At 45.1% G+C, this 23,147-nt stretch overlaps 2 protein-coding genes and 1 long non-coding RNA gene across 11 annotated transcripts in view; 2 read left to right on the forward strand and 1 right to left on the reverse strand.

Annotated features, from left to right (window-relative positions):
• Positions 1-8,847, reverse strand: part of DOCK7 (dedicator of cytokinesis 7) — a 110,038-nt gene extending 101,191 nt beyond the window's left edge. For all 7 annotated transcript variants that reach the window (XM_064516289.1, XM_064516288.1, XM_064516287.1 and 4 more), the window contains exon 1: positions 8,657-8,847. In XM_064516289.1, coding sequence (XP_064372359.1) covers positions 8,657-8,694 — 38 coding nt within the window. In that variant the 5' untranslated portion in view covers positions 8,695-8,847. The remainder of the gene's footprint in view (positions 1-8,656) is intronic.
• Positions 8,848-8,905: 58 nt separating this feature from the next.
• LOC112988271 (uncharacterized) lies at positions 8,906-15,129 on the forward strand. 2 transcript variants are annotated; one of them, XR_010390280.1, is made up of 3 exons: positions 8,906-9,675; positions 12,881-13,044; positions 14,278-15,129. It is a non-coding gene; the product is annotated as an uncharacterized LOC112988271 (long non-coding RNA). The 2 variants fall into 2 exon arrangements; XR_003260486.2 differs by having other exon boundaries at positions 8,906-9,424.
• A 3,450-nt stretch (positions 15,130-18,579) lies between these two features.
• Positions 18,580-23,147, forward strand: part of ATG4C (autophagy related 4C cysteine peptidase) — a 28,850-nt gene continuing 24,282 nt past the window's right edge. The window contains exons 1-3 of one of the 2 annotated variants that reach the window (XM_064516306.1): positions 18,580-18,970; positions 19,533-19,614; positions 22,095-22,225. In XM_064516306.1, coding sequence (XP_064372376.1) covers positions 22,150-22,225 — 76 coding nt within the window. In that variant the 5' untranslated portion in view covers positions 18,580-18,970; positions 19,533-19,614; positions 22,095-22,149. The remainder of the gene's footprint in view (positions 18,971-19,532; positions 19,615-22,094; positions 22,226-23,147) is intronic. The other variant, XM_064516305.1, reaches the window with a different exon arrangement.

A 23,147-nucleotide genomic window follows, 5' to 3' on the forward strand; every position in this document is an offset into this window, starting at 1 on the left:
CAGCACTGCAGCATTTTGGCCCACCGTATCTCCCCAACACAGAACAAAGTCCCTGCTCCAAAGAGATGACAACCAAAGTGTAAGGGAAGGCTCCCAGCTTTGGGACTTCTATGGCAGTCAACGCTGGAGGACAGGAATGGGAGCAGGTGGAGGCAACCAATGTCAAAGGAAGAGAAGGAAACTATAAAAGGGAACTAGCTAGAACAACCAAGCCTACAATGGAGAGCAGCTGCTTCCTCAGGCCAGAGGATGGGAGTAAGATTAGCTACAAGAAGCATAATTTTGTCTTTTAAAAAAGTGGACTGCAGAAGAAAAAAAAAAATGTTTTATTTGCTCTGGCCGCAAGAAGTCATTTGCTTTATGTTTGCCTTTATCCACAGGAGACTCTGTTTTCACTTCTGGAGGGTGGCTTCTGAAAGCAGACCAAACAGCTCCTGCTGGGTACAGACAACATTCAGGCTGTCTGATCGCTCTCAAAAGAACCATCTTCGCTGCTCCATGCATCATGCACATACCCACGCTCACAACCATGCACACACAGGAACGAACCATGCACACTGCTAGCAGTTATGGAAGAGTTTGGAATATATTAAAATGGCTCACTGGCATGAAAAACATTACGCATCTGTGGCTGATGAGATTTAAAAGCTCGCCTTGGGTTGCAGATGATCTCTGCTCTAAACCTGATCTCTCCCTCAGTGCATGTTTTGTGTAATTCCTGACGATACACAGAAGAGAAGCCTTCGCTGCATGGCTGGTATGGAAGATCAGAATCTACGTTTTGCCATGGAAGGCAATATAGGAAAAACAAAAAATCTTTCTCCAGTTTCAGAGACATGCATTGTTTCCAGATGGAAAGTACAGATAGAAGAGGAAATCTGTCCTCAATTGTGAAACCACAGCTGATGCCTAGTCATGTTACTCAGCGCTGCTCCTCCTGCCACACGCTGGCTCTTTAAAACCTCGCCATGTGACTGGGATCCCATTCTTTGTGACAGGCTCCAGAGCAGTTCTGGCCCTCTTCCTCCTGCCTGCTGGCCTCAGCTGGACGGCTCTGTAGCGGCTGGGAGCTCTGTTGTATTTGGAGCATGGCCTGTCAACACATCCTTAACTCCAGCTGCAATGTGCTCTACCCCAACCTGAAGCAGAAGCAAGCTCGGCTACAATTAGTGTTGCTCAGGGGCACTGTGAGTTTGTATGGAAACTATTACACAGGTCATTGGATGCAATAGGGGAAGAAAGATAGTAAAACAAAAGGGTGGCACCCACCAGCACCAGCACGTTCTCTTACCAAGCACTACACATGAATAGCTGTTCCATCTTGCTGCCCCATTAATAACATCACCTGATACTAACATTTTTCCTGAAGGACTACCACAGAAAGTTAGAGCTGAACAACCTCCAACCGCTTTGACCAAGACTGCAATCTTTACTTTCAAGTGGTCTTATCTCTTTGACAGTTACCAACGCACAAAGTAACTGGCTACTGTCTAGACCTTGATGGAAATTCCTGAACAGAGTTTACAGGACTTACCAGTACTACTTACTCCTAGCCTACAGATCTTCTTGGTTACCTCTCTGTATTACTGCATTCACAAATGTGTTGAACTCCATTTTCCCTACTGGAAAGCATCATGCTTCTGATACTTAGAAACCATCTTCTAATGTAATCTAAACACCAAGTGTATTTACAGGTAATCTATACATTTTTTTTTTTTGTGCCAACATCATCTGTTAGGTTCAATAGCTCTCCTCCCTCTCCTATTTGCAACGTATTCACAAAAATAAGCAGTATCCCCTCTCAGCCTCCCTTCTGCAAGGTAAGCAAGGCTAGATCCTAAGACACACTTTCTGTTCCCTTAGTCATCCTAATGGGTCTTCTCTGCATTTTTTCCATTTGGCAATCATGCCTTTTTAAGATAGTGTGCTTCATTCTGATCACTCATTCCAGATGAGATCTGACCAGCCAGTATTTTCCTATCAAGAAAACACCCTACCTGACAAATTCTAGGACTTTTTACAGCTTCATCACAGAGGCTCACAGTTTTCCTGCAACTGATAATGCACGTGAATACACCTGCCTTCTCCTCCTCCATTTCCAAAAGCTGTTGGTCCATGATGAGTGCCATCTATCCATGACAAGCAAGATTATATTATATTATAACCCTGGACATTATTTATATTATGACTAGAAGCTATGCCTCCTAAACCAACTTGGGTTAAAAAGTGCATTACAGCAAACCCAACCAGAAAAAAGAAATACATCTCAAAACATTCTCCAATCGAAAAAAAACATTTGGCAGAACAGAATTGCCATTAAAGCTCTTGATGATTAAAAGGACAAATAAAAAACTGCTTCTTTAATAGCTATCTTATACTCAACATGTAACCTGGGATTATTAGACAAACATTCCAGTTAATTACAGCCCCCTGTCACATGAATGTCTGTGTTTAAAGTACATCTCTCCTAGTAACTTCCTTTCTGATCTTCTTTACCGGTTAATTATTGTGTGTTCATGTGGTTCACACACACGAAAAAAGACAAAGTATTTGAAAAAGTCCCCATGGAACTGGCTTCTAAAGAAAAACAAGACTGGCCATTTTCAAAGTACTCTGAACTGCAAATAAAAACAATGAAAACATTTGTTTGTACTTCCACATTTCCTTACTACATACAAGAACCATTTCTGATTCTATGGGGCCTGCTCTCTGCCAAAACCAAAAGTCCTTCCTTTTTTTAAAAACTTAAGAAGCATTCTGAAAATATTAGTTCTTCTTTTTGCTTTCTCAAGGAAAGACTCACTAATACCTGTCCTGTTATGTCAAGGAAGGCTACGAACTCTTCCCTTTCACAGAAAACGTGGGTGAGGATACAGTCTTGTCATCCAGACCATCCACTGCATGGACACTTGTGAATATAACAAATGACACAAAGTTCAAATAGAAATGACAATTTTTGCCCAAGACAGAGCTTATCAATGGTTTTCCTCTCATATTTCTGTGTTAGTGCAACTTAGTTCTAACTGACTGCCAAGCAGTGATAGCTGGCACTTTTCTCCCTAAATGTACCAAGTTTTTCTTACATTCAATTAATAGGACGTCTCATTTTTTCAAGCAGTTTAAAGAAGTATTTCTTTTCCATAGCCCATATTTTGAAGAGAGTCATGCAAAATGTTTGTTTCCTCCCATCACACTAATTTCAAAACTGTCACTCCTATCTGGTTTTCATCTGCTGTGTCACATTCAGCGACTCCACATTCAGTGAGCCTTTGCCTCCTGAGAAAGACAGCCTGGTACAGTAAAGCATCTGTGCCAAGCCATAGCAAAGCAGCTTGTTCTCTCTGAACAGCAGAGAATATTGTATTTACATAGAGTTTATTTTTTAAAGTGAAAGCATCCTTCTTTGTTCAGTCAGCTCACTTGTGTACAGTTTTGCACATCACTGGCTACATCCATCCCACTCCAGTCGATATGCTTGAGTTTGAATTTCCATAGACAAATGGCACTGGCCACTTGCTTCTTAATTGCCTGCTGAAGTGAGGCGATCTGTCCCTCTTTCCCTACCTGACCGGCCCAGGCTTTCCTCCGAATGGATGCTCGCTCCAGACTTGAGCCACAGTGCGAGTCAACAGGTACGCAGCGCTGCTGAGGGGGGAACCCGCTCCAGGGAGAGCTCTAGCCTTGAGCTACTGTCAGTGTAACTTTGACCTCAGTTACTGGATGTAGCCTCCCTCCTAAACCTGAAGTCGTTTCCTTTGGAGAGAATTCATTTCCCTTTGAGTGAAATGTATCTGATTTACAACCTAAAGCTGAGGCAATACCCAGTCTGATCCTGATTGCTGCAGGATACGTGTGGGTTCTTAATTAACACAGAAGACAAGCAACAAACATGTTCTCTTTACCATCCATCAAAACAGAAGACATTACACAACTTTTTCTGCTGTATATTCTGACGATATTCAAATATTAAGACTGAAAGTTTCACTCCCAGACTGCAGCGAAGGGAATAAGCTCCCAGGATACCTTACTGTGAAGATCACTGCAGGCCTACATCCTTCAGGAAAGAGCAGTCATACGTCACGTTAAAAAAGCAAACAAACAAAGCCATGTACCAAGCAGCAGCTTTGTAGTGGAGCCTTAGAGATGAGCTGTTCTCTCTGCCTTCACACTTGCACTGAGCAGTTGGGGATTTTCTTAAGCTTTCTGGAGTATCGCTGACTCCAGCACCAGACAGCCTCGAAGGCTGAACAGGTGCAGACAATGCTCAGCATGGTTTTTGGAGAGCAGGAAGAAGCTGCTCTGAAGTTTCTTTTAAAAACACTTTCAATTATCTGTGAAAATGTTTCGACACTGCAAACGGCATTTGGTGTGGGAAGAGACTGAACCATGATGAATGCACTGCTGTGACCACTGCGATTCTGATACAGCGCTCATGGAAGCCAGCGGCAGCGTTGCTGTTGGTTTCAAGGGAGGCAGGTTTCATGCTATCCCTAAGGCAGGGTAAAGGTGGCTGTCAGTCTCCCTGACTCATCATTCAGGCAAGATAAAGGGGCTCTAAGTGTGCAAAAATGTAAATTTAGTCTTCCCAAGGCTCTTTTACACTACCTCATCAGTGTAAAGGGAGCTTCAGCAAAAATGGTAGCTCTCAATGTCATGAACAGAAGTGTTTTCCCCTAGATTCAAAAGTATAAAGATAACAAGTTGTGATTACTCCAGAAATCTGTCCATACACAACGTAAGAGCTCCGGATGATGGGAAATTTCCGGATCACTGAAAGTGTGAGAGTAGAGTCAGCCTCTGACAGTCAGGGCTCTGCCACGGACAACAGCGCTCCATTATACCACAAAGGTCTCGCTCAGACTGGAGCACCTTGGGAGAAGAGACTGGCCTCACGAGGGGGAAAACAATTTCCTCCAGACTCCACAGAGGGACAGGGACAGCAAACACAAAATTCTCAGCACCAGAATAACGACCGGTGGTAGGAACCACACTGTGAGCTCTGTGTGAGGCTGAAATATACAGCAAAATAGAGTGCATGACAGAGATACTATTCCAGGTCAGAAGGAACCTGTTTAATAGTAGGAGAACTCTTTCGAAGGAAAGACACCTTCAAAATGGTGACAATGCAACTGAAGAAGCAGTTCTGGATTCCCTCGATAACCTGAGCTCAGGCTGGTTCAAAAGCAATGAGAAAGCAGGGAGATAGGTCTTGCATGAAAGGCTGCCTTAGGCTGCCTGAACTGTGTATTCTGTGTGATGTTCAAAGGGACATTTTTCTTTATTTAAGCTCTGACAAAATTTTCAAGTCTTTCCTCTGCCTGTCTCTGAAAAGAGTGGAGTTCTCATATACAGCACGCTTAGATTACCGGGAAATTTAGAAACTCATACTGACCTTCTCAGTGGGGCTTCCATGTCCCATTTCTCTGCCAAGCAGTAACAGAAACCCCAGAAAATGTATTGGAATAACGCAATTGTGACTCTGACGTGCGTACAGGTGACTGCCCAGAGGGGACAGCACAGCACTACCCCCGGGGACCAGAACTCAACCCTCGCTTGGTCGGGACTGAACACCCAGGCCGTGTGGAGAACAAATAAGCAGCTTAGCTGGTTCCTCACAAATAATTTATTGACAGTTTGTTTGTCTTTTTCTTCTTGAGACTTTTCTTAATGCATGAACTTTTACTTTGCTGGCATGAATCCCACCTCCTAACTCCTCTCTAGTCCCCCAAACACCATATGAGCTGAAGAAAGGTACTACACAGAAATACATCTGTTCCTACACAGAAATGGAAACGATAGCATACAAGTGGTTACAGAAGTATTATTACATTCCAGCAGGACATTTTCCAACAAAGTTTAATAAAAAATTTATTGCTAACATATCTGTAATTAAAAATTAACAATTTCAGGCAAGATTCTGGATATTATTTAACCCACTACAGTAATTTTAACTCAGAATTTCTTCTGAGGGGTTTAAAAAAAAAGATTAAGTACTTGTGATGGCCAAGGTTCAGGCTAAATCTCTGTTCTTGTTTGAAGCCTTCCAGTAAAAAAGTGGCATGGCCTGGTCAGAAAGACAATTTGCAACAGAAGACCTTCCAGGAATTTTTTGAAATAGCTGCAGCAGTCACTGATAGCTGCTATTCCTAGTATTTAAATACTCCGGCAGTAATAAACAGACACATCTAGTACCACATGGTGCTAGATTTCCGTATATATCTTTGAGGTGCACCACAGTGGCTGAAGAAAGCACAGATAATAAATCAGTGCTATGAGAACTACATATGTGGTTTTTCTAAGAAAAAGAGCAGCTGATCTCACTTTTTGCTTTCTACCTCTGCCGTAATAACCAGCTTAGTAAATTGTACTTCTTTGGTAGGCAGGCTTTAAAGTAATTTACCTTAGGAGATCTGAGCTACACACTATCAGCCAAATGTAGAGCAGCATGACTATTTCCTGTGAATAAGACAAATGGTATGTCTACCTCTATGAGTAAGCCAAACCGGCGGGCAGAGTGTGAAAATGCGATCAGTCTATTCTTCTTTAAACAATGGAACTGGGGAGGGCTTCCAGCAGCCACCAGCACAGCTCCTGGGACTTCCGCATCCTGCTTGCTTGTGACCAAAGCGCAATCTCCAATCCTTTGAAACAGTAACATTCAGAGCAGCATATTCTGTATCAGCATGAGAAGGGCTACCGCTCAGCCTGAACATCTCCAGGTACATCATCTCTTCTACCTTTTTTGCCTTTAAATACCACGGATGTGCAGTCCATGAACCATGAAGCTGAGATTTCTCAGAAGACTGTACCACACTACATGTACTACTGTTTGGGAAATCCCAAACAGAAATACAGCAGTCTTATAAATAAATGTAAAAAAAAGGGGGGAGATCGAGAAGCAGCAGCAGCTCTGTTGCATGAGGAGACATCATTGCACGCTACCTGGTCCTTCTGCAAGCACAGCATGCATGAACAGTAAATTCCACAAATGAACCTGAAGTGTCAAAAAGGAGACCTTTGCATGCATGCATGTGCTGCTGCCACTTGGCTGGTCTGAAAGCACATCAGGCGGATTAGATCAAGAGGTACACATAGGTGGCACAGCTGCAACCCTCATCATTACTATCCTACTAAATTAATAAATCTGTGCTGGTGCTTGATAAATTTATTGCCATGAACGAGTACCTGACACTGGCAGAAAAAATCAGCACCAACAGCAGTGACCCTAGGGACGTTTTATTTAACTTCCTGCTAGGTTTGCAGAACTCCTTTGCTCTTACTTCTGATATTTGTCTCTCATGTGGCTATTGCTATGACTACAATCAAGAACCAGGAAAAAGGTCCGGCAGCAAATCCAGCTCTCTCCATTCCTGGGCCCTTGATCTGCCGTATCAGCCCCTGGCTGGTGCACATCAAAGACTGCAGAGAACCACAGGGCAGGAGCAACGTTTCCACCCGACTTCAGAGCCTGAGCAGGGTAGCATCGGTATTGCTCTTCCACCTCCTACCTAGCTTTTTCCTCCGACCTCGTTTTTCTTTTTTGGTGGTCCTTCTCCACCATAGCTTCAGCAACGGCATCTGCTTGCATCTACCATTCTCCCACTCAATGGCAGGAAAACAACATTGCTTTCACCACTGCCCACAGCCTCCCGGACAGCCCTAGCGAGACTCGGTTCCCATTTCCACTCTGCGGCGAGTTAAAGTTCGGGGAGGCACCAGGGACACCAAAGGCTACCTGATCAGACCTCAAAGCAGCACAGCAGTTCCCATCCGGGCCTGAAACGCCTAACTTGGAATAGAGACCTGCAGAAACTTGGTATTAACAAGACGATTCCCTATAAATAGGAAATTCTATTTAAAAAAAGGGTAAAATAGCGACGCTTAGCATTACAAATGCCTTTGCACATCCAAAAAGCTGTGCAAACATTAACTAGCTGCTTATCGCCCATAAAAAGGGAGGGAGCAACTGTCTCCATTTTCCGGCAAGAAAGCAGGCAGAGGGAAGGGCTCCGGCTCCGCCGGCGCGGGGCTCCGGGCGCTCGTCCCACGCTCTTCCCCCGCACGGCGCGGCCTCGGCCGCCGGGGAACCAGGGGTTTAGCGGCGGCCGAGGAGCCGCGGGCGCCGGGAGCAGGCGCCGCCCGGGAGCAGGCGCCGCCCGGGAGCGCTCCCGGCGCTGCTCGGCGCCCATTGTGCGGGCGGCCGGGGCCGGCACGACGCGGGCGGCGGCCTTTGTTCGCAGGGAGCTGCACGGAACAGCGCTTTTCCGCTGGTTTTGGGGTTGTTTTCCAAGGGAAGCGCCCCCGCGCAACGCGGACATGACACAATCACACACACAATCACAGTCACACACACACACACAATCACACACCCCCCTTTGTTGAAACCGAGCGGCGAACGCGACCCCCGGCGCCGGCTCCTCACGGCCGGACAAGGCGGGCGCGGACCGGTTCGGACCGGCTCGGCGCCGCGCGGCTCCCTGTCAGCAGCCCAACGGCCGGCAGAGCCGCGGGCCGCGCCGGGCCCGGCCCGACCCGACCCGGCCGCCGCTCAGGGGCGCGGCGCCTCGGCGGGCACCCTCCTCCTCCTCTCCCCCTCCGCCCGGCGGGGCCCGGCCGCCCCCCGCGGGCCCTGCGCGCCCCTCGGCGGCCGCGCTACCTGCTGATCTTCTGGGCGAAGGCGCGGCGCTCGGCCATGGCCGCGCTGCTGGGGCTCCGCGCGGCTGCTCCGCGGCGCTGCCGGAGCCGAGGAGCCGGGAATGGGCGCCGTAATGCTCCGCGCAGGCACGCAGCGCGAACGGCGCGGCCGGCCCCGCTCCCACCCTCGGCGCTCGCAGCGCCCGCCCGCCTCCTCCCCCTTGGGCGGCGAGGGGCCGCTCCTCGCAGACATACGGCGGGGCGGGCGGCCGCGGCGCTGTGAGGAGTTATTGTGCCCGCGCCGGGCAGGGCAGCGCGGCGGGGCGCGGCCGGACCCCCACGCCCGGCCCCCTCTGCGGCTGCCGCCGCGCCCGAGCGGCCCTTTCCGCCGCCTCCCCCGCTCCCGCGGTCGGGCTCGTCTTGGGCTGCCTGCCGGGCCCCCGGCGCCGCGCAAGATGGTGCCCGCAGAACCAGCGAGGCGGCGACGTGGGCTCGGTGTCCCCGGAGAGCGGGGCTGCTCCGCGGGGACGGCGCCGTCCCGGGTGCCCGAGGTGAAGCTCTCCCTCGCTGCCGAGCCGCCACTGGGTTTCGTTTCCCCCTTCTGAAAAGTGAGGGCATTCGGGTTATCACTTGAAATAACGAAGATTTATGGAAAACGGCTCTGAACGCGGTTCACGCGGGCCCGGGATTTCACCCGAGCGGCGGTGGCCTGAGCACGACGGCGCTGCCGGGATCTCACACAACCCAGTGCTTGGAGGAGCCGTGCCGGGTTACCGCTCCGCAGCTCCAGGTTGTCCTAAATCTTCACGTTAGGGCCGGGTCCCTCGACCTCCCGTGTCTCCAGCCGGCATAGCCCTGAGGGACATCTGCGCTCGGCTGAGCAGGGACAAGGCCGGACTCTCTGTTCACCCTGTTTGGTAGCTGCTTCTCCCTGAGAAAGGCTGAAAATCCTCCCTTGCCCAACAGCAGTTTATAGGGTGGCTGGAACAGCGTAACGACCGTCTTTCCATCCAACCCGGTCATTACTACTGCGCCATAAACGTGTTGTACTTAGGTGGTAGTTTCAACAGGAAGAGGAGGTGGAGGGTGGGGAGTAAAAGACTATTTTGGTACTCCAGAAAGAAGGTTGAACTGTTACCTAGGACACTTTCTAGCAGATACTTCGAAGTCACTGCTACACGACATATGCTGTGCGTTAATCTAAACCAGAGAACTATTAATAGTCATCAAGGAAGTGTCCAAAAGTAGCAAGTGTGAATTCATCCGATTCCATCTGTTTGCATTGTGTGAATGTTTCCAGCACATTGCAGCTGCAATCCGAGTCTACCAGTTTTTCCACTAGAAGCCACTGATTTCCAGCTGCATGTAATTATTGTGCTTTTGTGTTTGTATGTGTTTACACAGGGGGTGTCAGGCCCCGAAATCTGCAAATTTATACATATGTGAGTAACCCCACTGGAGTTAATCAGACTCTTTGCATATATAAAGTGAATCTAATGTAGATAAGCTGGTGGCCTACTACTGAAATGTGCTGTCATGCATAACACAGATGCACACACGCACGTGCATGCAGATGGAGACGCTGCAAAGCAAACAGCTATTGTATGCCGCCGAGAAAGGGCTTCTTTTCCCAAAGTGGGTGGGGAGAAAATATTTAGAACCGGCCCTCCCAAATGTTTGCCAAGGCAAAGATTTTTCCTCTTGAGTTACTGCCTCTATATTAGAAGTGCACACGGGATAAGTCCATCACATAAAATGGACAGGATAAGCCAATCAGCTATTTACATTCTTACATATGAATAACTTCTCCTACGGGAGTTTGTGCTCACAAGATCAGACCTTAGCACGAGTGATCCCTAAAAATGTTTCCTCTTCCCCATCCCCCATCCAGTATGGAATTTCCTTTCCCAAATGCCATCAGTCTGACATGCAGGGTGGCTAATGTAGTCCTGCCTTAATGGCAAACCACTCCCTAACTCTTCTGTACTGAAACTAGAAATCCAACATTTCTGAGAAGGGAAATTCTTACCACTGCGAGAAGGTGCAAAGAACAGTGCAGCCCCTAAAGCCCTGATATACAGAGTGCAGAATATCCAGGATTGATCAAGAGACCTCTTGGATGTTAGGTTTCATTCCTCTCTCCTGTCAGTTACTACTACTGAGAGAAGAACTTGGCTTGATTCATTGGCAGGATATGCAAAGTTGGCTCACTATTATCCCTAAAATCTAAGTATAGCTAAATCTAAGTATTTAATACCTTTCCACACCTCTGGTTTGTGTGCTAGCGTGCTGTTTAAAGTTGGAAGGTACACTTCAAAATGCCGTAACGGCACAGGAGACTTTAGGGCTCTGTCTGATGAGCAGGGATGGCATAGCTTGAAACTGCCTGCCTCACCCTGCATGCCAGCCGGTTCCCGTATCACCGCAGTGTACAGCACAGGGGCTTGAGCCTTTGATGTCACCTCTGCTCATCTGTCAGAGCCTTGTTCTTCGTTGACTCTTTCTGCAGCTTAAAGCTCGGCAGGATGAGCTCTGGCAGGTTTAATCCCAGCAGTTTCAGAGGTTACCACCCTGTCCACCCCAACGCCGTGCTGGAGGCTACTGGCGGAAGGGCAGTCGGACGAGACGTGCCTGCACCTCAGCCACGCCACACAGATGTGCTCTGACATCTGGAAATGCAAGGAAGGAAAGTCTGTGCTGGGACACCAGAGTTTGAAACTGCTAACTGAGGTGGAGACACATCCTGCTCTGCCACCCTTGCCAGAGACGCTGTAGCCTGATTGGAAGCGCAGGGTAATAACTGGGAGCAATCAAGTTTAAAAATACTGCAATGGTGTTTTCCTGTCTGTCCCTTTGTGTCCCAGCATCTTAAATCCTTCTTGAAAACAGGGCTTAGATGCACTTTTGACAATTCTTCGTGTTATACAGATGTTTTCTGGTACCTGTTAGAATGACTTGGCTTGTTGATCTTCCTGCTTTGCTAATTAGAGTAAATGCTCTCTTGTCAAGCCAGTACTCATAAAACCTTTATCCCATGCTACTGAGCAGTGTGAAATGCCACTACAAATATACTGCAGATTCACTGCTTCCCCACAATTTCACCTCTCATTGAGAACCTGGCTCTTCCTTCCCTCATTAAAGCTCTGACATGCCCTCAGTGGGAGGGTACTGCATTGCAGATAAATAGGCTTTCTCCATATAGTTGGTCTAAATACAAACAAAATCTCTCAACTCAGTGAGCCTCACCAAGTGAATTTCAGAAAAATAATAGAAACATTTCTGGTTACTTTTCAGATAGCTGCAGCCCAGCAACAGTCTACCAAGTTGGTTCCAATGAGTTTAAATACTAAGAGATCAGTGAGGCTGGTAGAAATTTATACATGACCTTGTAAAGAGAACCACGAGCTCCTGTAGATTGACTCAAAATTTTGCAGTGTGTGGAACATTAACCAGAAGAAGTGAAGGGAAAAATGAAGAACCGTGAGAAAAAAAATGCAGCCTTTTACTAGTATATTTCCAATAATGCCAAACACTAAAATTTATGGTATCAGCAAATCTTATCTCCATGCTGCTGACAAATCAGCACGACTGATCTTGTGGCAGAGCCAGGCTGTTTTGAGTTGCAAGGTACATGCTGCCACTGACAGGCACTGAGAGTCCCATAATCTTTCTGCCTCTGTTTTCTCATCTTAAAAGCAGAGATAAATAGTTGAAGGAAATATTTTGTCTGAAGAAACAAACTCATGCTTTGCAAAGAGAAGAATGTCACCAACTGGACACAGAGACCTGTTAGTTAGAATTTCAGTCTGCAAAATATTTTTCCCAAAACATTTTTGCAGGAACCGGCATCTTTCTCTGATTCAAAAGCAACTGTTGTGTGGCAAATTTTACTGAGTAGAAAACCAAACTATTTTATTTTAATTGGGGAGAAATTGTATGCAATTGATGATATATTTGGAGTGTTATGCTGTTTACTTTTTACAAAGTTGTTTGTGTATATATAGTGTTCTCAAGGGTGACTGATATCTCAGAGTGAGGATGAAGACAAATCAGGACTAACTTCAGTGGAGGGACTGTGTACACTACAATTAACACTTCCATATGGCCCAACTTAATTTAAATTAATGTTTGCATGAAGGTTACATATTCCCAGTAACCAATTGAAAGCATGGAGCTTTATCAGCATTATGAGGATAATGAATAGTTACTCTGCCTTAACACACTGCAATCCTTAATCATGTTTTAGGAAGCAAGGAAGAGACCTGTGTTGGTCTACATACGATTCCAATCGTGGAACGAATCAGCTGTTGAAAGACATTACTACGGCCAAGCTGAAGAGTGAATGATGGGACTGGAACCGAGCAAACGCTTCTGCATTCTGGACAGGACTCCAGCAGTGAAGACGTATAGGTAAATATTGCCAAAAAGGAGTTAGTCCATTTGTGCAGTTCTCATCAATAAGGCATCTGATGTTCCAGGTAGGAGGTCTGTGAGAAGCTGGGGCATGATCCTCACTTGTCCTGGATGCATTAGTACTCTGCCAGGACAAAGACTTAAGCGTACATTAAGCTGGAAGTTAAGGAACACTCTCAGAGCTGATGGGTCTCCATCATAGCTCTTACATTTCCTTTCTAGTTACTTTGCTGATGCGGAGGCTGGGGAAAAGCCCAGCAATTCATCAAAACGTGGACTGTCGTGCTAGAAGTGACCATTTACTCTTTTCAGATAAACCTTGTAACAAAAAGGCAAGGAATGAACAGTTAAGTCTACATCTCTGAGCAGTATTTATACTGAGCCTTTGGATATACCTATCCAAAAGCTCATAGCCTAGACACAGTGTGCTGTTAGCATGCATGTATCTAGGAAACAGCATCTGCTCTCCTCTCTCTCACACTGAAGGGGTGTGAATGAAGAAGCACTTCAATCTATTCAGCAAGGCACCTGTCCATAAACCACATGCACCCTCTAAAATAAGCAACTAAAATGCTTTTTTAAGAATGCATTTTTACTTGGTTATAACCAAATTTGATAAATACATCCTGGGAAAACAGATATAACTCCTTGAGCCTGATAATTATAAGGTTAGGTCCTGCACAGGAAAAATCTTTCGGATTGTACCCACAAAACATTCTGCAAAAAGCGAACTGATCTTCGGTATTGTTTGTTAGTAATCTATTTACTCAGTCAATTGCTTCCTTGTTCTTCTTACGTAAACTTCCTCAAAGCAATCAAGCACATTGAAAATGTGTTTCCACTGAGTGTGTCCAGCATATTTCAGTAAACAATGAAGTAAATATGGGACTGTAAATTAAGAGAGCCATCTACTGGCAGCTAAGTGAAAGGCTTGAAATTCAGTAGGGGCCAAATCTCTGCCTCTCCCATGCAAGTAATTTCTTTTAAGGGCCTACCCCTGGGTAATATGAACTACACAAGCATAATTATCTTCTCAAGACACATATGCTAAGAGCGCAGATGCTAATGCTCTTAGAGCAAGAAGGAGCAGCCTTGTCTGGCTAGTGCCCAGCGCGTCTTTCTCCTGGGTGAATGAGAAACTAAGGATAACAGAGTAAAGAAGGGGTGAGAACTCTCTGAATGCCTGCAAGCTTCACTACATCCCTCACAGCTATGTTACTTCTTTTACAGATGGCTGAAGTCAGGCATAGCAAAGGTAATGACAGCAGAGCTGGAAGCAGAACCAAGGTGCCCCAAGTGCTTCAAAGATCCGTTTTAGAGGAAATCATGTTCTTCATCCCAGCCATCAGAAGATCACAAAGGATCCAAACAGCAGGGAAGGGAGATGCTTTGTATTTCTGGATATCGAATCAAACCATATCAGCTACTGCATGAAGCAAAACAGCTGTGTGTACAACAGTATTCTGTCTAGCACAACATTTCCCAGCCTGTGAGCCTGGCCCACAAGAGGATCGGGCTTCCTCCCTTGGGGAGAGGCACCGTAGTTTCTGGAGGATCTCTGGAGGATGAGAAAACAGCAGTGGCGTGGAGTTCCTCGCTTTCTTTTGACTTACCTCCACTGTTTTAGGAGGAACAGCTGGGGACACCAGCAGGCACTGGGCAGAAAGAGTGGACAGACTTGGGCTTCTACTGCAGGAAAAGCTCCTTTGGAGAGAGAAATGGGCACTTGAATCCTTGAGTGTACTGGCCTTTCTGCAGCCATCTTCACACGGCAGTGTATGATGCCTGCTTTGCTTTTGCCTATAGTCTTTGCCTCCCAGCATTACTTCCAGATTTCCTCATTTTGATACATTGGTTCTTAAATTAAATCTCCTCAGACACGGACTCCCAGTCTTCCCAGCTGAACTTTCACTGATTTCTGCTCATGTTTATCATTTTCAGCTACTGTTTATGTTTCTACCCTGAATACTGTTTTCCATCTCTCCCAATTTAATACTATCTGTAAATGCCACTAATGTGCTCTTTATTTCCTCTTCCAGATCTTTAACCAAGATTTTAAATTAAAGGTAGTCTTGGCACAGATTCTTACAGTATCCATTTAGAGCCTTCTTTTCCCTAGCCTAAACTTGGGATAAGAAAAATGTAAAAACAGGGGGGAGAGGGGGCTAGAAAACCTTGCTATCTTTTTGGATAGAGTGAGTGGGACAAGCAGAAGCACGCTGGCTAGATCAGTGGAGGCGAACACCTCAACAGCAGCCTCTGGAGGGGGTATGCTCACTGTCTTGCCCTTTCAACCTGCATTACTGCTTCAGTACGGATTACTGCCACAATTGCTTCCGCAGACAGACTGACATACCAGGCACATTTGAGCAGATTCACTGTTTGGGAGATAAGTGAGTCTAGCCTGAAAAAGGATCTTGGAGCCACATGTAGCAGAGAGCGTAGCCACTGTCACAGTCTGCGCATGCAGCTAGGAACATTTCAAGAAACAACTTAGGAGAATCCCTTGCTCCCTGAAACGATCCCTCAAATGCACATGCTTCTTTGTGGCTTTACTATGTGCATGCATTGACAGTAATGCTTCAAGATCCCAACTTCTTTGGGAAGCCCATGACATTCTGGAGTAATGGGTTTGCCTCAGAGACAAAACACTCATCACAGCTGCTAATCAATAACGCTACTCATCTTTATAAAACTCTGTATCACTACCATTTATCTAACCATTCTATTCCCAACAGCTGGGTTAATAAGCGCAAACAATCCTTCTACAAACAAATCCAAGGTTTTCTGTTCTTAAATGGGTGGTGGCAACCTTGGTGTTTCTATTTTAACAAGTAGCTCTGTGAGCAGAAGAATTAGTAAAGCCTGGATTCCACTGTTCTCCGTCCGTTTATACTATTCCAGGGTCTCTCTTTATGTGAGCAGCTATTTCTACAAAAACTGCAGGTATTTAGTATCTCTGAGGCTCTGCAAACTTGATTAAATTGCAGAGTGGTTTCAAAACTTTCCTGAGGGAAACAGATCACAGATGGCTAACTTCTCTGGGAAATGCAACTAAAAATACACAAGGAAGAATTCCCTTCTCCATAACTCATTGACCCAAGGTCTTCTCTGTTTACACAACAAATGGATGTTTTAAAAAGCACATATTGTTGGCCACATGTTTAATAAGCTTTTCTAAATATATTGCAGATTATTGATGAATGCTAGACGCAAATGCTGATATGACTTGCCAGAGGCCATCCACGAAGCTAGTGGCAGATATGGAGCAGAAGCTTTATCCCCCAGACTCCCCTGCAATTCAGTATTATCTTGTCATTATTATCTTATTATCTCCAACAATATTCAATATTATCTGTCATTATTATCTGTCGATACTATCTTACCATTCTGCAGTATTTGTATTGTTAGATAAATGTTGTGTAACTGTGGTATCTCTGCAAGATCCATTCAGCCAATAGTATCTTCCCTGACTTTTAATATTCTTGGCTTTGTCCATTTGTGTTACCTGCCTGGTATTACTAAAAAAAATCCAAGACAAATTATGTTTCCTAAGAACATAGATTTTAAATATTTGCTTGCTGGTACCATATAATTTAGCACCAGTGGAGCTCAAAGATGGTTTGCATGGCCCTTTTTGGCTATTACAATGGTCAAAGTGTAAACTCTGTGACTTTTGTTAGAAGTTTGCTGAATACAGTATGTTCTCCCCCCCTGTAGCCTTTCCTACAGAAATAGGAATTAGCGAATGTGAAGAAAGCTGTCTCTTGATATGGAGTTATTTATGGTTGCCTGTGTAATTATTTTGTAATCAAAGCTTTGTTTTGCATGATCTGACTGATGCAAAAAGCAGAAAATAAGTATCCTCACTCTCATAACCTGCTTGCCTGAGGGATTTACAATGTATATCCAGATGGCATATTGTGTGGCCTATCAAATCAGGACATGGTTATTAAATTTCAGAGCAGGAAGGTGCAGGCAACTAATTTCAGGCAAGGGAACAGTCATTTCATCTGATCAACTGAATAACCCTTTGTTCATAATTTAGCTAAATCCAAGCCACACTACCTTTTCAGCTCTCAATATTAGAGACCACATACAAATGGACAGGCACATTGATCTTTGAAAATAAAAACAAAGATGATACTTTAGAGAGATATTATTTCTAAAATAGGTCATAAAATTCTTAAGACAGGATGCCTGTTGCCTTCTTTATTGACAGAGTACCCAGTACTGTGGGGCCACAATATTTCAGGAATTTAGAACAAACTATAAGTGTTTTTTGTTTTATCTTTAAATCCTTATCTTTGCCTGGAAGACAAAGATGTACAGTACATGTGTGCCGCTTTCTGTGATTGGATTACTTCTCCTTTCCGGTGTTAAAAAGGAACCATTTGCAACTATTCTTTAGGATTTTTTAATTTTTATCACTGTAGTGTTATTACTATGTTGCTATATAGAGATTTTCACTGCTCAAACTTCAAGTAGCCTCCAGAAGAGATCAGTGTTGTAATCTCTAATTTAAAGAAATTGAAACACGTGCGTGAAATGCTGTTGGCAAAGCTCAAGCAACGGGCCTTAAGGCAAAAGAAAGACCATAAGCCTGGCCCCCACCTCCCAGCTTCATGCCAACAGCTAGATCTTTGAAACAAGACTTGTCTTTTATTTACACATTAATACCCAGAATCTTCTTTATGATGGATCCTACCACATGAAATATATTACATCCACATGAGATTACATAAAGAAATCACACATGCCAACAGTAGATACATCTGTATTTCATCTGTCCTCCTGGAGCTTAATTTCAGATCAGGTGCTATAATCATGTGGTGATTACAAAAAATTAAAAGCAGGCTGACCATCTTCAACCAGCAGAAGGCAGTAAAATCATAAAATAGAAGGAAAAAACCCACAACTTTTAGCTGTTTCCACGAACCCAAGCTCGTGCTGTTAGAATAAGAGTCCACAGAGAACATGGGAGCGTATTTTTTATATACCATGGTGAGGTGTAATGCCAATTCCAGACATTCAAACAACTCAAGTCACATCCTTCCCAAATGCTACACATTTTATCTCTTTTTTTTTCTTTTTTCTTTTTTAGGGCCATACTGTCTGATAGGCCCAACAATTTTCAAGCAGCTGCAAACAGATTAATGGAGAACCTATTTTACAAAAGCCTTAAAAAACCACCTCGGCCTGTCCAACCTAGGGAAGTGAGAGGAGAGGCGATTATTCTGACGTGTTTCTAGAGAAGAGACACAAAAGCCATGTGAACTGGAAAACAAGCATCAGCATTAGGACAAACGGATACGTGTTGAGGCTGGAAACACTGCTAGCTTCAGAAGAGGGGGGGTTGGAGCCACTCTGCGGTAGTTAAGGGGAAAGGAGGGGAAAAGAGAGAGGGAAACGCAAACCTGGAAGCTGAAGGCTTTTCTGAGAAGGGGCCGCGCCGCTGCCTCGCGCCTCGCCTCAGGCAGCGCCCGCGCCGCGAGGACTACAGCTCCCAGCAGGCCGCGCGCGCGCTCGCCCCCGCCCCCACGGGCTGTCGCAGCAGCGCCTGCTGGGAGCTGTAGTCCGCCCTCGTCCACCGTGGCCGAAGCCCTCGGGAGGCCGCTCCGCGGGCCGGCTCCGCTTCGAAACTCGCCGCGCGGGTGAGCGGCAGCGCCAGGGCGTCTCCCCCGCGCTAACGGCTGCGGCCGAGCCCCCGGCGCCCGGCTCCTCCGCCTCTTTACGGCAGCCTCCAAGGGCCAAAGCGCGGCGATGGCGTGAGCGGGAAGCGTAAACTGCCCGCGGCGGCTCTGCGCGCGACGAGCGGCCCCGGGCGCCGGCCGGCCGGCGGAGGGATCTGTGGTGCGGCCGGCGGGAGAAGGCGCGTGTGCCGTGAGGCGGCGCCGGCCCCTCCGCGGAGCAGCCGTGTGCGGTAAGTGCGGCCGGCGGCGGCGGCGGTAAGGCCGCGGGCGCCGTGTAGCTCCCGCGGAGGCGGCGCGGGGCGCGGCCGCTCCCTCAGCCGAGCGGGGAGAACCGCTGGGTAACGCCGGGGAGTTTGACGTCGCGTCGGTTACCGCGCCGGGAGCCTCCCGGTTTCCGCCGCGGCGCCCGCGGGTGCGGTAATTTCAAATCCGTGCCTCAGAGCCGGGCCGTTGCCTGGTTACGCGTTCGAAAATAAACGGATGTCGCGGGGCGGTTAAGCGGCGGCCCGGGGGGCGTCAGCCGGCGGCGGGGCGGCCCCGGCTCGCGGAGGCGCCTCCTCCGGCCGCGGGGAAGCGGCTCCCGCTCGGTTTCGCATCCCGAGCGGGTCACGGGAGGTTTGCTGACCGCCCCCGCTTCCAGCTCGGTTTCTTTCCGGGTAGAAGAAACTGAGGCGGTCTTCGCGTTTACGTTTTATTCACTGGCGTTGCCTCGGCGGGTTAGCCAGCTCTGCTGCTATTAACTGTCTATAAACAACAAAAAAAAAGGCCCTAAAAACAATCCCCTCGCTGCAGCCATCCCCCCTCAAAGACCGGGCTTCGCTCTGCGTTCAGAGGCCCGTCCCGCCGGTCTGAAAAGAAGCATCACGGTAATAACGTATGTTCCAGATAACTTCTTAAATAAGAGGGCTTCGGTATAAAACCATTAGGTTCAGATTTAATAACAGGGGTTGCATTGTGCCCGTTGGGCTTTAATCTGCATTCGCGGTGACCTTCCGCTGGTATCATCCCATTAATTTCAGCGAAACTATTACTGAGAAGTTCTTACGCTAATGGGAAGGAGAACCTGTATTTTCCCAGTGGAATAAATTTGTCTGTTTTGCGTTAGCATTCTTCTTAGAAGTTCTTTTCGCATCTTTAGCATAATCCTAGGGAAGAAATGTAAAGGGATAAGAGAAAAATGTGCCGAAATGACCATTGTCCTTTAAAGGAAAATGAGCTGCTTCTCTGAACAGTAGAGTTTGTTTCATTCCTAATTTTAGCCAGAGGGAGCTTTTACAGTTATTGGCTTTTAAGGCAATCACTGGCCTCTACGTAAATGACTGTCCGTGACTGATCGTGTAAGAACAGTAGCTGGACCAAACACACCTCCTGAAGAAGTTAATCTGCCAGCTTTGTCAGTGACCCCTGTCCATGCAGTCTTTAATTCTCTCACCTAAAAGAAAAAAGGCAATAAATTAAAACCCTACCTTAAATAGTCTTTCTCTTACTTCCCCTAATCCAACCCAATGCGAGGCTAATCAAAATGGAGTTGTAGCAACGGTGTTAATTATTTTCATTAGCAAAAAATCTCAGTCTTCCCCTGTGTTTGTGAGTTTATATTACCTTTTCTGTGGAAAAAGCGGTTGACAAACATTTATCAAGTGATACAATGGAGTAGCAGAAAAACATGCTAGGGAAGACTTGGGCAATAGACTTTTTTTTCATGCACAACGTACAGATCCCAGAAGTGGTGCATCTATGTGATTTTTCAGGCTCTGAAGACACTGGGGCCCTGGCATCTTCACGCTCTCTTCGCCTATCAGCATTATGAGTTGCACTACCAGTGGTTAGGGTTAGTTTCCCTAATTACTTAAAATAGGTTCCCAGTGGAAACGAGAGGTAACATGGTTTAGTCTCTACCCTGTGTTTGATCCTGATTCATTGGAGAAGAACACATGAAAAGGTAGATACAGTTCTAGCTTCTCCCAGTCTCCTTTTAAAGTAAGGAGGGTAGGTGGTCCACATCAGTAATGGTGCATGCTCCTGATCCGAGTTGATGATTACGTGAGATGGTTCACTTTTATGCCCTTCATCTGTTGTTGTAAGTACTTCACTAAAAATATGTGAAGGTTGCAGTGATGTGCCTCTACTTACCAATTTTTGATGTCCCAGAAGAATTTTCTGTTGAAGCAGGAGCTCTTAATTTTCCAGTTACCTATTCAAGGGTTTGATCTACTCAATATCATTGAGGCAGTCTCCTATTCAACTATTTTAAAGTGAACCATTGACAATACACGAAGTGAAGGCAGCAATGTTAATTGATAGCAGACTCCCTTTTGCTAAGTGATACAGGTGGACCAGAAAGGGAGTTCTGTCCAGTCTTCTCATATTTCTTAAAAGTAGGGATAAATATGTAAAGGTAGTATGTAATTTTTCTGTATTATAAAGAGTTTAGTGTGCTTTTAAGGTGAAGTCTACCTTGTGCTGCAATTCAGAAAGAGTGAGTAAATGTGCTTTTCCACATCCCTGTATTTTAACAGTTTGAAAGCAGTTTTTACAAAATAATCTGCACTGCAGGGGCTTCTACCACCATTTTACCAATCTCATTTTTGTAATACTTATGGACTACTGTAGAAGATATGATCAAATCAGAAGAAACCTTTTTTACACTGCAAGTGCTAATTAGAAGGGTTGTAAAATAAACACAGATTTTATGACAGCGTTCTATCCATTTTTTTGATGTTATCCCTCTAACAAGTTAGTTCTGTACAAAATCATGCCTGTGTTAGTGCACACATTTTCAGTAGCTATTTTCTGCCTTGTACATACATACACAGCAAAACATCTAGCTCTTTGTCTTTCAGTCCCTCCAACATATGTATACTTTGGGTTAGAAAATTCTTGATTAGAAATCTGAAAAAGCATTGTTTAAAAAGCAAGATCTGTTTTTTGGTGCTCAGAACCCCAGATGTGAGAAAAAAAGTACTTATTTTGTTCCATTCAACAGAAAAGAATAGTATCTATTCTAATTAATGAAATACAGCTATTCATTTCCCTGTAAATCAGAATGAGTGTACTCGTATGCCAGCACAGGTTATGTGCTCTAGATCAGTTTGTTGTGCAATAGAGAGCCACTGGAAAACATTATATTTTATTTAGTTTCGTATGGTAATTTTATTGATGTGTTTTTGGAATTAAATGTTTTTATTACTTATTCATAGAACATGTGATTGCTTTTGACTCCCTGGAAGTGAAGGATTCTGCAAGTTTATTACTGTTTCTGGTCATGTTAGGCTTGAGTACCTAAGCGTTCTGGTGTTGTTACGCTCTGTGTTCTCTGTGCCCATGGATATGTTTATATTTTTGTTTTTACAGTAGCAGAATTTAATGTCTTACAAGACAGCGATGGCTTTTTCTCTAGAATTTGAATATGGAGGCCACAGGGACAGATGAAGTAGAAAAGATAAAATCAAAGTTTATGTCTGCATGGCACAACATGAAATACAGTAAGTGAAACAGTGTGTGGTAAAATCCTGTCTCCATTGAAATGAATGGAACTTTTCTTCTTGACATGAATGGGATCATGAGTCAGAAAATAAAATATTTTAAATACGTTAGTAATAAAAAATGCAGTATGGTCCTTGAAACCATTTTTACTATGATATTATAATAAACAGCTTGAGCAAGCACATTTGTTTAACTCTTTCTCAAATAAATTTATATCATTTCTTTTTTAAACTACTGTTGTCTTAAAAATAAATACATTGTGCAAATAAGTATAGAGGACACTAGATTTTTAAATGGACTTTTAAATGGGGATAATGTGGGAGCACCTGTGCAAGGAGTTACTGTATTTTTTTTTTTTTAAGTAAGATGGTGCGTGCAATACAAACTCCACTGAAGAACCTAGCTTCACACACTTGAGTAACGTTTTCCCACAATCGAACATCAGTAATTTGTTTAAAAGAAAGTAAGTTTTCAAGTGTGTCCTCCAAAGTCCTAATCCATCCTTAATGTTAATTTTTCTACTTTCCCTCCAGGATGGAGGTTGTTCAGTTTTATCACTATTTTTCTGATAAATTTTGTTAATTACCATAACTGAGCTTTGGAGATGTCCAATAAGATGAAGAGATTCTTTTCTTCTATTTTCTTTAAGGCTACCAAGTGGCTGAAGGGGAACAGTAGCTGTTACACCCTGCATGTGAAAGGAAAAATTCAAGAAATGCTAGGGACTTAAGATAAAAAAAAAAAAACATAGGATTTAGGCTTAAGTGAAAAAGTTACTGGTTTAGTATTTAAGTAACACTACTTTTTCAAATCTGGGCACATTGTCAAAATCTGAAAAACAAATACTAAATCTAAATTCATAACATTAATCTGGCTGTTCAGATTTATATAGCATATTATGATTTTTTTTGAAGCAATATG

The sequence above is a fragment of the Dromaius novaehollandiae genome, chromosome 8 (genome assembly GCF_036370855.1).
Source record: "Dromaius novaehollandiae isolate bDroNov1 chromosome 8, bDroNov1.hap1, whole genome shotgun sequence".
NCBI lineage: Eukaryota > Metazoa > Chordata > Aves > Casuariiformes > Dromaiidae > Dromaius > Dromaius novaehollandiae.